We start from the raw sequence: 12,626 nt of genomic DNA on the forward strand, positions 1-12,626 counted from the left end.
CAGCGGGGGCCTAGCTCTAGGTGCCCCTCCTTCTTAGGGTGCCATGGGGTGAAGTAGATAGGTGGGAGGCTGGGTGTAGTTGTGCTCTTCCTAGGGTAGCAAGGCACCATGGGGACCCTTGATGGCTCCCCTTATCCATTTGTGTAAGCATGGGGACAGATGTTGGGCTCCCCCAGAGGAGTTCCTTGGCCCCAAAAGGAGTTCCTTCTCAGATATATTAGGATCGCCAAAAGGAGTTCCTTCTTAGATATAATAGGATGAGGATCATGCCACACACAAGTAATAGCTAGACTATACTATTCTAAAGTCTTGGAAGTAAGGTGATTCCCTTTTATATAAAATAGGAGGGAAGTGCTACGTGCAGTCTACTTGCTATAATTTTAGAAAGTGTAGCAAGTCAGCATGGGACATTGCCCTTAGTTGATAAGGACCTCGAATGCCTTTGCGCCACTGATCGGTGTTGAGTCGGAGTTGTGGAGACAACCATCCACACCCTCTCGTGTGGAGTGCCGAGAGCTTGGTGCGGGTGGACTGGACTTACATGGGCGATGGTTCATGAACCTTAAGGCTTAGCAGTGCAATTTGCAAGGAAATTCCAGCTAGGCGAAGCACACGCGGGTCCAGAAATGCACCGAGAGGATTATAGAGGCACATGTGCGCGTGTATGTGTGTGTCATGATGAGAATGCGGGACTGGAAAAGGGCAGGATCGCAGTGCTCAATTCCATGCAAAGGAGAGGATTGTGATTGATCAAGGTCGAAGAAGTGGCTCTCTCTCTCTCTCTCGTGTGTGTGTGTGCCTGGATGGCTCCCCAAGCGTGCAGAGCGTGCCATGGCCGGGAGTCTTTGGCACGTGCGATGACCCGTCTCTCTCTCTCTCTCTGTGGGTCTGTGTCTTTTGCATCGAGAGGCGAGCAATGAGCATGCATTGCCCTACCAACTTTCTGAAGAAGGCCGGCGAGAAAAAGAGAGCTCCTGTCGTATAAAAATGACACAAAATATCGAATTACCATTTTTTATTTATTTTAAAAAATACATCAAGAACCCATTATCGTACCTCAAAAATTAAGAAAGCAGGAATCCTACTATTCTCTTGTAACAATCACCCTAGTACTTGCTGCGGCTCCGCCTGCAATGCATAAACGCAACGCCCTTATTTATATGACTGCTGCCATTAGATAGTAGGCTTTTCTGCCCCCAGCAATCCTAGCCCAGTGTAGCTGCCGTAGCCCAGCAGTTGGAGAATAGGCCGTCCTGCTCTCTTCCCTCTCTTTTCATCACTGCCCCAGCTAACCATATCCCATCTTTCGTCACCCGTAGTTCTTCTCTCTCTCTCTCTCTCTCTCTCTCTCTCTCTCTCTCTCGTCAGCACACTGCCCCTCCCCATACCACATTTTGCATCGCTATTACTTGGCTTCTTGTGATCCTTTCTCAGTCTTGTGAGAAAGATTCAGAAGCTAAAGACCGAGGATCAGTGAAATATGGTCTTTTTGATAGATTACATGAGGGGTTCCCCTGGTCCTAGTGGCTATGGCTCCAAATCTACAGCAGAGGATGTTACCAACGGCCTCTCCCTCTCACACATCACTGCCATTGTCACAGGTGATCCATGACACCACCTCTCAGGCGCATTGATCTTCACTGGTCATTAAAGGCAGGAGCAATGATGAGTACATAGTAAATCTCTTGGATTCGATCACCGTTAAAGGTGATCCATGACACCACCTCTTAGGCGCATTGAGCTTCACTGGCCATTCACAGGCAGGAGCAATGATGATCACATAGTAAACCTCTTGGATTCGATCACCGTTAATAATCTGCCTCTTTGGTGGCTCACCATTAGCAGTGATTGACTCGCTTGTCTATTGATAGCTTATTGCTGCACTGCAAGAGCTTATTTGACATGGCATGCTACACCAGGCTTCGTCTCTTGCTTTTAGAAGCTGAAATCACATGACTGCATGTGCTTATTTGGGATTAACCTGCTACTTATAATCTTCTTGAGATGCTACTAACCTTCTGGAGGGGTTTGTAATTGTCAATGGAGTTCCAGAGTTTTAAGACTTGTTTGTTTGATTATATGTTCTGCATGATTTGGCAGGTGCTACTTCTGGTATTGGAGCTGAGACTGCCAGAGTGCTTGCCAAGAGGGGAGCTCAAGTGGTGATACCTGCCAGGAACCTCAAGGCAGCTAAGGCTATAAAGAGCAGAATACAGGAAGAGGTTCCTGATGCGAGAATTGTAGTGCTGGAGCTGGATCTCAGCTCACTTTCCTCAGTCCGTGCTTTTGCTTCACAGTTCCTCGAACTTGGCCTGCCTTTGAATGTCTTGATGTAAGCTTGTGTATCATGTTTTAGTGCCATCATAACCTTAGCTCGTCACTCCTTTTCATGTGTGCATGTCATTAACGCAAGCCTCCCTGATCATCCACATGCCTCCAATCCCACATCAATTACTGTAACTGCAGGATTAGAATTAGTTTGAATTGCTTTATTGGTTATTGATTGATGTTTTTGTTTCGTTCCCTTTCCTTTGATTAGTTTTTGTCAGCATCCTGTAAGCACATGTTCTAAGGTGATCCTTTGTTGGAAACCTTGCAGAAACAATGCCGGTGTGTTCAGTAAGACCTTCAAAAGGTCTGATGAAGGCTACGAGATGACTTTTGCTACAAATCACTTAGGTGAATATATGGATATGTAACCTTTAGTGTTTCTAATCTACTAAACATGTGAACAGTAAAAAGTGCATTGATACACTCGGCATGCTCCTTTCCCTGACGCAATCACGCAAGCAAGCTATCAAATCCCCATTGGTTATCATTCCATGTGGCTGCCTTTTGTTGATGGGATAGGCTAACCAGCAGCCAAAAGTACACACCCACGGTGGGCAAATAATGGCAGAATGTTGCATAAATTGGGATTGGGTACTTCACCTTATACATGGCGTGTGCACGAGGCATTGGCATTTGGATGGTGATGTGTGATGATGCAACTTGGCATTTGGATGCTGGTGATTTCATCCAGCCGTGACCCCTCCTCATTCATGGTCTCCTGCAATACTTGGCTACATGGTGTAATCGATGGTGTGGTCTGCTGGTAGCTGCAGTAGAGTTTGTGTGATGGTGTGTGAAGTGGAAAAAGGGAAGGCAAGGTAGATTGACATGATTGTGTGTCTTGTGTTGTGTTGACGATCGGCCCCCGCAAAGAGCATAACCGGTACATGATGGCCACCACCACCTGCAGGCCAAAGGGTGCATATGGTTAGAGGCACATGCCAACAAGTTGTCCTAGGTGAGTACTAGGTAGGCTTTGGTAGCAGGCATGGGACATGGGTGGGTTGCATCAATGCTCAAACTTCTTGTCTTAAATTGTGAAAAGGTGACTCCTTGTAAGGACTTGACATTGACAAACAGAAATATGTGCTGTGCGGGAACTTAAGCATTAAAGGAGGAATTTAATAATGCCATGTCTGTGGTGTTGTTTTTTTTTTGTGTTTGGGGGGGGGGGGGGGGATGACAGGTCACTTTTTGCTGACAAACCTTCTTTTGGAGAAGATGGTTGAGAGTGCCAGGCAAAGCAATGTGGAAGGCAGAATAGTAAACGTAGCCAGTTGCCTCCACACATGGGTGGGCAACAAAGGCATAGACTTTGACAAGCTCCATGACACGCACAGGTTTTGTAAACTAAGAAGAAGAAGGAAAAAAAGAAAAAGAAAGATCTGTAACCCTTCTTTTTAGTAAATAGTTCTTTTCATATGAGCATGGTACTGGCTTAAAAAAGAATTTACATGTGAGCATTTCACTAGTGTCAGAGAGAGAGAGAGAGAGAGAGAGAGAGAGAGAGACAGAGAGAGAGTTTGTTGGCCTGGTTTTTGACTCTGAGCCCCAAATAGACAAAGGCAACAGCCTGCCTTGCCATGTTTCCACCATGGAACCCTTTCATAATTGAGGGGTAGTACAGCTGTAGAGGTGTTTCTCAGTTTAACCTTCCTAGAACAGGAGCATTACACAAAAGTATTACCACTCAGACGCAAAGCAGCTTCATGTTGGTCTCACAAAGGGCAATGCTGTCCAAATTCAGGTCCAATTACCCCCAGTTAATAAAGCAAACACAGAGGGCAAATGACCCAAAATTCTACACCTCAAGAATGGTGGCCTATGATGCTCGGGGCCTCTGCAACCATAAGGCAGCTTTTGTTAAAACCCTGTCAATGGATGGATGCCCAATCCAGTGGTATGAAGTGGTCTTGGGAACACCAAAGTTCGAATGTCATGCCGAAGATTCATAGGAAATCACCCTATCCCTGCATGGAAAATCATGAGACACCCAAGTTTTACAGGAAATCACCCAAACCTTTTATGGGAAGTTATCAGATGAGACAGCAGCCTCTATGTGGGCCCTTACCAAGAACAAGGCAAACATAGAGAACCTATACAACAAGAGGCTGCTGGATCATGTTTAATATGTCATCTCTCATCCAAATATTTTCCTTCTCGAATCTCCTTTCCATAGAATTGTTTTAATAGGCCGTCTCTTTGACCAGTCTTTCAAAGCCATAACTCTTTAATCTATGCTTCGAATCTAAAAAGAAGACACAGGAACTAATAAAGAATCTAGCAACACCCCCAACAGCAGCAAAAAGGCAGCTTCGATCCTCACATGAATCCTCAGTTAAATAACATCAAAATGACATCTTTGTAGCCATAATTTAACAGCTGCCTCCTGGAGTTTAAAAACACAGGTGTGTCAAAATCAGCACCAGAAGCAAGGCAAAAGAGAAACATATTTGTGTATCTCAGTCACGTAGTGTCCATGAATTGTTAGGTAGCTGCCCAATTTCTATCCAATTGAGGGTAATTCTTCTTTCCATCATCATCATGGTTCATCATCATGTCCTCTCTCTCTCTCTCTCTCTCTCTCTCTCTCTCTCTCAATTTGATTCATTGAAAGTCAGGCCAGGGGAATTGCTTGACATCTAAAAAGTTCCAAACTTTCCTGTCTCAATCTACCCACCTATGTACGTGTGTGAATTCCCAATCAGTCCTTGAAGAAGCGTAAAAGTCAAGTGGATTGACCTCAGAGGCAAGTTTTGATCTTCCCAAGGGCAAAAGTACTTATGCCATAAGACTTTTAGGTCCCTTTCTTATAAATGTGAGAATGAAATGGGTTTTAAAGTGTCTTTGGGCTGTGTAGATATCTAGATGGAAGATCTTCCTCTGTTTCTTATATTAACTGCACTTGAATGTCTGGTTTTTCTTTGCTTCTGAACTTCCTCTGGCTGATCAGTTCACCTATCCTGTAAACATAATTTCTTCTGATGCAGGATTTTAGCCAATGTGACCCGTTGCCATTAAACAAGTGCAATAAGAATGTTTTAGTGAATGTTGGATTGCTTTGTGCAGTTTTGTGGAGAGCAAGAGCTATGCACAGTCCAAGCTTGCAAACATACTGCATGCTAAAGAGCTGGCCACGAGATTGAAGGTAGGGAACTCCTTACGTAGCATTAAAAAACAGTGAATGGTTGAGTCTGTGTGTGTGTATACCACTTTCCCAAAAACCAAAGACCCAATAAAGAAAGGAGATAAAAGGCCCTGATTTAAGGAAGCTTTTTGTGAGTGTATGTTTTTCTATCTATGCAGGAGGTTGGGGGTTGTGTGACTGCAAACTCTTTACACCCTGGCATTGTAAAGACCAACATCACTCGTGACCGTGGAGGCCTTGTCACAGGTCGGATTTCTCTTCTGCTACCTTAGGGAAAAAAACATGTAAAGACCAATCTCACAGCCTCATCAATCCAGAGTTTGCTCTTTAAATAATCTCGAGTAAATATTGCATCTCTGTGGCAGGCTATTGCAATGCATGTCAACTCTGGGTGTTTATAAAAAATGAATCACAGGAAGTTTTAGACAAGTTCCCACTATAATTCCCACATTGTGAATTATGACGACGACATCATGAGCTTTTGCGAGGGAGGGATTGCAGCAGGGGGACCGGCAAGCCCCTTGCCCCCGGTCGCACCTAGCTAGGTATGCGGTGTCTCTCTCACAGAAGCTCATGGTTTCGAACAGTCCAGGGAGAATAAGGGAAAACAGCCCCTTTTACTACCCAAATCGGAAAAATATAAAAAACTTGTGATTTGCATCCTGTGGTAGGCTATGCAGAGCATATGAAATTTGGGTCTGTATAGAGAGGAAATTCTGGAGCTTTTGATCACTGCCATTTTGGTGGGTTGTATGTGCAATGCAGACACGATATTGAGTGTGGCTTCGATCTTCATGAAGACCATTCCACAGGTGAGTGAGGCTCTTCTCTGCAAACGATGAGTATAGGCATATGTGCGTGAGAGAGAGAGAGATGCGTCAGTGATTCGCTTATCGTTGACATTTGTTTGCACAGGGTGCTGCGACGATATGCTACGTGGCATCCCACCCCAGGGTTGCAGGCGTGTCTGGCAAGTACTTCGCTGATTGCAACGAAGCTCCATGCTCGCCCTGCGGCGATGACCCCCGCCAGGCCCGGCAGCTTTGGGACCTCAGCGAACGATTACTCTTCTCAACAGCCACAAAATTATGCTCCCCTTAACCCTTTCATTAAGCCTCATCGGTCAACCCTTCCCCCACTCAAGCCCCACTCTCAATCTTTTGCTTATCCAACCCTTCCTTGCCTCATACCCTCTACCAAGACTCATCATCATCATCATCATCATCATCATCATCTTCTTCTTCTTCTTACTTGTTCACCTCCACTAGGCCTTCATGAAGAGCTAGCCTAGCCTCCTTTACTTTACATTGTCATGTGATCTAGCCTAGTCTTATGCGCATTGTCACATAGTTTTGTGAGGAGTCTTGTGACATGCTTATGCTCATTGTATAGATACACTCCACTTCCCAATGTCCTCTCCTCCTATATGAAGTCAATGATCCAATTCTAGCCTGTTTAATCTGAGTCCCCTAACTCGACTGGTTTTATACTTCTTGTAGACGACCGATGGATCCAATATACAACCCCCCCATACTCACACGAAGTTAATAACCATGTAGTCTTGTAATGACATCATGAGTTCCAAACTTCTACAAACACACATTGAGAGTGAACCCCTAATTTTGCATGCAAAATTGTTCTTTGTGTTTGATATTAATATCAATTTTAAGTATCTTATTATCCAATTATGAAATAAGTAAGTGATCCTTCTATGATCATGTCTCTTGACAATGCTTCACAACCTTTAAACCCTTATTTGCATTATACTTAAAAATCCATATAATCGGTGGTGAGCTAAATGAGTATTTAGACAAGTGAGATCAAAGTGCTTGAATTGTCTATGTTCTTGCCTTGCCCTCTTAATATTGTTCCATCACTTGGCATTATTACAATCCTTCTAATTTCCATCTCTTGCAAGGAGGTTGTGATGTGCTAGGATCTACAAGTAGTTTTTTAGCATATGCTACAACTCCATTATTTGTTGTTTTTATAAAGTGATGTTTGGATTCCTAGAGGTTTATGAAATAATATTGCAAGTATTAGTTGTTGCTTGTGTCTAAGTACATGAGCACATCTAATGCCTCGATACTTTTGGGTCTCGATGTGTTAGCAACTTAGCCTTATTGGTAGGTTTTCTTTTTTGTATTAATAGTGCCTTAGAAAGGGCTTCCTTTTGTGCAAAGGGCTCCCCAAAGCGGATTATAATGACAAACGTTGGTGTGTGTAACTTCATCCTACATGCCTTCTAGGTATCCAAAAGGATGTTTAAAGCACGCGCACACACACACACACACACACACACACACACTCTCTCTCTCTCTCTCTCTCTCTCTCTCTCTCAATATACACATGGAAGCAATGTCTCTACCAATTTTAATCTTAAAAAAGTTCATTTATCGTTGTTTTACTATAACCTAACTTCTATTATGTTAAATATAACTTTGGATCTTCATCGGTGCTCTCTCTTTTCGCTTTCATGCATGTTTAGGAATGTTTCAATCTTATGAGATACTTGACTTTTCTTTCTTTGTTGTAAGACATAATATTGTGTTGAGACTTCAAGCTCAACTCATGTACACTAACATGATAGCTAGTGTCGAGTTGTCTCTAGCATGTGAGTTGTAGTCAATAAGTCGGGTACATTCAACTTTGGTAGAGTTAGTCAGTGTGAGTAGTCATCAGGTCACTTAGACTTAGTTCCTTCTAGTCATTCATGGTATCGGAGCCATTGTGATCCAGGAAGCTTTGCAACTTTGGTCCAATGCAACTGTTGTACAAGGCTTGTTGAGGCAGCATATGAAGGGTTTAATGGTTCGCAATGGAGCTTTGTTGGTGAGCTATGTGACCAAGGTATTTTGAAGATCAGCAAACACATCAAGATAGAATAGTCAGGACCAGGTCTTTCACAAGATTGTGGCATCATGGAGCTGACACATGCTTACAATGTTGACTCATTTATCAATTGAAGTATGCAAAATTAGGAGCTTTGACCCAAAGCAGCAAGCACGTGATTCTTTTGCCCAGTGTGGACAATGCCAAGAGTGGCCAGATTAGCATGGCAATGATTACATCGGTTACTACTCAAGCATAACTTGTGGCCAACAAGTTGAGACACTTTGCTTCAGAGAGTAGTATTAAACCAAGTGCTTAAGGGTGTATGAACCACAAATACTCGAGGTGTATTGCCACCAAATTAGCGTGGATAGCTGGCATAAAAAGGTAGCTCACATGTAGTTACACACCTTAGTAGAACGGTGTGGCAAAGAGAAAAAATTGGGTTCGTATGGAAGCTGCAAAGGCAATGCTTAATGAAAATAATTTGCTAAATGCTTATTGAGCTGAAGTAGTGGTTACTATAGTTTATGTGTTGAATTGAATACCTACAGATGGGGTTCATGATTTGACTCCGTATGAGAAACTGTATGGGCGACATTAGTCACCTAAAAGTATTCGGTTGCATTGCCTACGTACATGTGCTTGATGAAAGAGGAAGAAGTTAGACCCAAAAGTTGTCAAAAGTGTTTTTTTTGGCTATGCATAGGAGAGAAAGGCTTACAAATGCTATGATTCGTCCACTTGGAAACCTTGATCAACAGGGATGTAGTTTTTGATGAGTTGGTCTCATGGTATGGTAATCTGAAGATAGTGGTCTCTGATGGACCAGCTAGCCCTACTTATGTTGAAAATTATCCTTCAGCTAGTATTTCAGTTTGTTGTAATAAATGACAGTAGTATGTAAAATTGTCCCAAAATGAAGGAATCACTAATACATATGTCACTGCAAGTGCCAGGTAGCAAGATACATCCAACAATGAGTGTCCAAGAGCAAGAGGGTACCAAGAACTGTCAAACCAATCACCTGTCAAGCAAGAGACATCTCATAAGTCTAAAAGTCATGCATGTAATGGGTCTCGGGGTAAGAGAAGAGACCAATCACAAGCAAAACTGATAGAGCAAGAAGCTCAATACATAACCATCCAAGATGCATACAAAACTGATAAACCTACGACAGAGATAGGTGCCGGTCCCAATAGGCGTATCAAATCAGCCCACTACAGACTAACTGTAGACATAAAGCTCTCAAGAGAGCAAATGCATGTAACTGTTCCACAAGCTCAAGCTCAAGTGTAAATAAGAATATGTGTACATCCGAATATACCAAGAGGCTCCCATTGGAAGTGAAGTTAGATGCAAAGAGAGAAAGCGACGCTTGAATACATTGAATACATAGCATCAGACATGCCAAATCCCAGTAGGGTACATCTGGAGCATAAATCCCAAGCTATCTCAGGCCCGTAAAGCATAAGATGGAAAGCATTCAAAGATCATGTAACTGACAACCAAATGTAATGCCCAGTAGATCCAAAATGCTTTACGAAATCACTTGGTAAAGAGAAATTCATTTTTTTAAGATAGTTTCTTTTAGTTATTTAGTATGTGTGTGAAGTACATGGAATAATGAAGAATATGGGAGTTCACTGCTCCCTGTTGCCTCATCTCTCTCTCCCTACCTTTTTACATACTGCACACTTAAATACTACATTCTGTTGTGTTTGAACAATTATTAGAAAACAAAGTATAATTTCTATTATTGTTTATCGAACCATAAAATTTGTAAGGCATGCATGAGTATTACATTACAAACACTTTAAAGATGTCTATATAATAATGCAAGTATAAAAAAGATTGTTTCCACCAAAGTAGGTGTAATAATTTCATGAAAAGACTTGTGAACATTTGTGAAATCTAATACATAATGCTAATACCACCTTTCTTGAAAGCAAATAGTTGTATCTAAGGGCCAAAATCATTGGCCCAAGATGTGCCCATCACCACAAAATCTTCTAACATATTTGTTCATTTTCTACCCCATGTTTGAAATAATATCCACCCTAGTAGCTGCCACTTAATGGGTAATTTTATGTGCATTTTGGTCTAATCAAAGCGCTTTTAGAAAAACAAAATAGATGTGCTTGCAAGGAGCATGAGCCAATTTTCTAGGCTCTCTTTTTCAAAATCCTTCGTAGGGGCATCCCAAAAAATCAAATAGAGTCACTAAATATGTCACATCCTTCATCAAGAGCCTTTAGTACTAATATGGGTTGTATGAGAGACGCTACATATTATGATCACATCAACCTTGTGTATCCAACATTTTGCCCTTTTTTATGCAGTCCTCAAATTATTTCCTCAGTATTACCCTCCTTTTAATAAGCTTTCCATCTTGGATAGCTAGCATTTGGGATCCTCACATTAGATTTGCTAGCATGAACTCCCTAAACATGTTTCATCTGTTGAGAATAACAAATGATGCTTGGCCATAAAGGCCAGATGTATGCCCATAGAGGCTGAATCTATGCCCTGAAGAGGCTAGAAGATAGACAAATGATGTATGCTCTAGCAAGAGATGTTTAGAATCCCATATGCACAATGAGGAGAGTGGTACTATCCTAAAGCTATATAAGCATGTACTTGGACACTCATTTCAATGCAATAGTACTATCATTCTATGTCACTCAAGATTGTGTTTATGAGTCCAAGTTAATCTATCTTGGAACCTAATTCACTTGAGTTACAATTATTTATCTCAATCATGTTTTATGTTTATAACCTTCATCCGCCATAGCTAGCATAGCTCTAGATCCGTGTTCTCAACATGGTATCAGAGCCATGGTTGGGCATGGTAGCTAGTAGTGTGATTTCTTCTTCTGCAAGTTCTACGATTTGTCCCTCATTCATTCTCCTTCTTGTACAAGTCCATTTCCTTTCCGATCTCTCTCTTTTCAAGCGAATGCGTGTTGGCTATTTGTGTTTAAAGATGCTGAGATGTGGTTCATACCGTACCATTTCCACTCCTCTCACGGGCTCACTCTCAACTCGGACCTCTTCAGAACAAAGACATATACATTCGATGGCCTTCTACATAGATTGTAAACCACCCTTATAGGCGCTCCAAGTCAGGCCAAGCTCCTCTGTTGTCTACTTCAAGCAGGGATTAGCCTGCCAAGATGTAAATATTAAAAGAATTGTTAATGGAGAATGCATCATTATTAGCATCCATGGTCATCTCTGCATCATGACAGGCCAGCATGGATATCCTTGCAGCAAGACATGCTGCCCCTCAATGCACAAGTGTAGTCTGCTATCCAATCGCAACGGTAAGTTGCGAAATGATCAGAGCAATTCTACTCTTGATCCTCAAGATGATGTGACTGGTCGTGGACCGCATAGATAGCCAAATCTTGCCACATTGACTGAATTGATGTCAGCACAAGCACGAAATTCGAGCTCCTTTCTTGAAGGCTTGAAGTCATCATCTCAAAGGAATGCCATGATTGCTTCACGTGCGGAGGACATAGACTCTGCACCCTCTATGCAGGCACACAATGCTGATATCTTTCACAAAGGTTTGAAATCAATGTCGAGGCGGAAGGGTATGGTAGGATCACATGTCTGATGGGATGGTTTCTACTGTAGTCCAGGGGAAAACCTTGAAGAGTAGGGTAACATCTAAAAGGGATGTTGCAATTTCTAGAAATGATAATGGAAGCCAAGCCACCCTTATATTTGAGAAGAATAATGGAATACATAAAGATGATCATGGAAGCCAAACAACTATTGCATCCCAACAAGAGCATGACAACAATAGGAGGTCTACCAATGCATTTGAGAATGGTCTGAATAAATGTGCTGATAAATGGATGAGATCTCATGAGACCATAGAGTCTACGCCTTCCAAATCTATGCAAAAACCAGTTCTTAGTGGCCAAGATGTACTCTTGGGTCGTCAAAATGCATATGTGCAGAAAGCTAAGCAAAAGAAGAGGAATCACAAAGGCTCTGACAAGGGCGAAATATTGAATTATGCAACTATCTCACAAAATAGAGTGGATTGGACTAGTGCAAGGCCTATTACCATAAAGGTAGAGTGGGCTTTGCAGATTGAGGACCTTGAAAGACAGCATGCCAACATAACGTGTTATAAGAAGACTGGAGAAAAAGAAAAAATCAAGTACCATGCACCAACAAAAAGGAACAAAGAGCATAACCAAGGAAAAGAGCATGAAGACAAAGAAAGCCAAGAAGATCAAGAAAAACAAAGGATGCCAAAGAAGTAAGAAGAAGATAAAGAAATTTCCGCTGCTAC

At 42.2% G+C, this 12,626-nt stretch overlaps 1 protein-coding gene across 1 annotated transcript; it reads left to right on the forward strand.

The window, feature by feature from the left end:
- Positions 1–1,071: 1,071 nt before the first annotated feature.
- On the forward strand, positions 1,072–7,091 carry LOC148021516 (short-chain dehydrogenase TIC 32 B, chloroplastic-like). Its single transcript, XM_087696916.1, has 8 exons — positions 1,072–1,601; positions 2,101–2,332; positions 2,600–2,679; positions 3,518–3,671; positions 5,401–5,479; positions 5,638–5,725; positions 6,245–6,291; positions 6,395–7,091. Exons 1-8 carry the CDS (start codon positions 1,481–1,483, stop codon positions 6,578–6,580), a joined length of 987 nt encoding a protein of 328 aa, XP_087553042.1. The 5' UTR covers positions 1,072–1,480; the 3' UTR covers positions 6,581–7,091.
- The last annotated feature ends 5,535 nt before the right edge of the window (positions 7,092–12,626 follow it).

Source organism: Lygodium microphyllum, chromosome 17 (genome assembly GCF_053477565.2).
Source record: "Lygodium microphyllum isolate KBCC chromosome 17, Lygodium_microphyllum_v1.1.10, whole genome shotgun sequence".
NCBI classification, from domain to species: domain Eukaryota; kingdom Viridiplantae; phylum Streptophyta; class Polypodiopsida; order Schizaeales; family Lygodiaceae; genus Lygodium; species Lygodium microphyllum.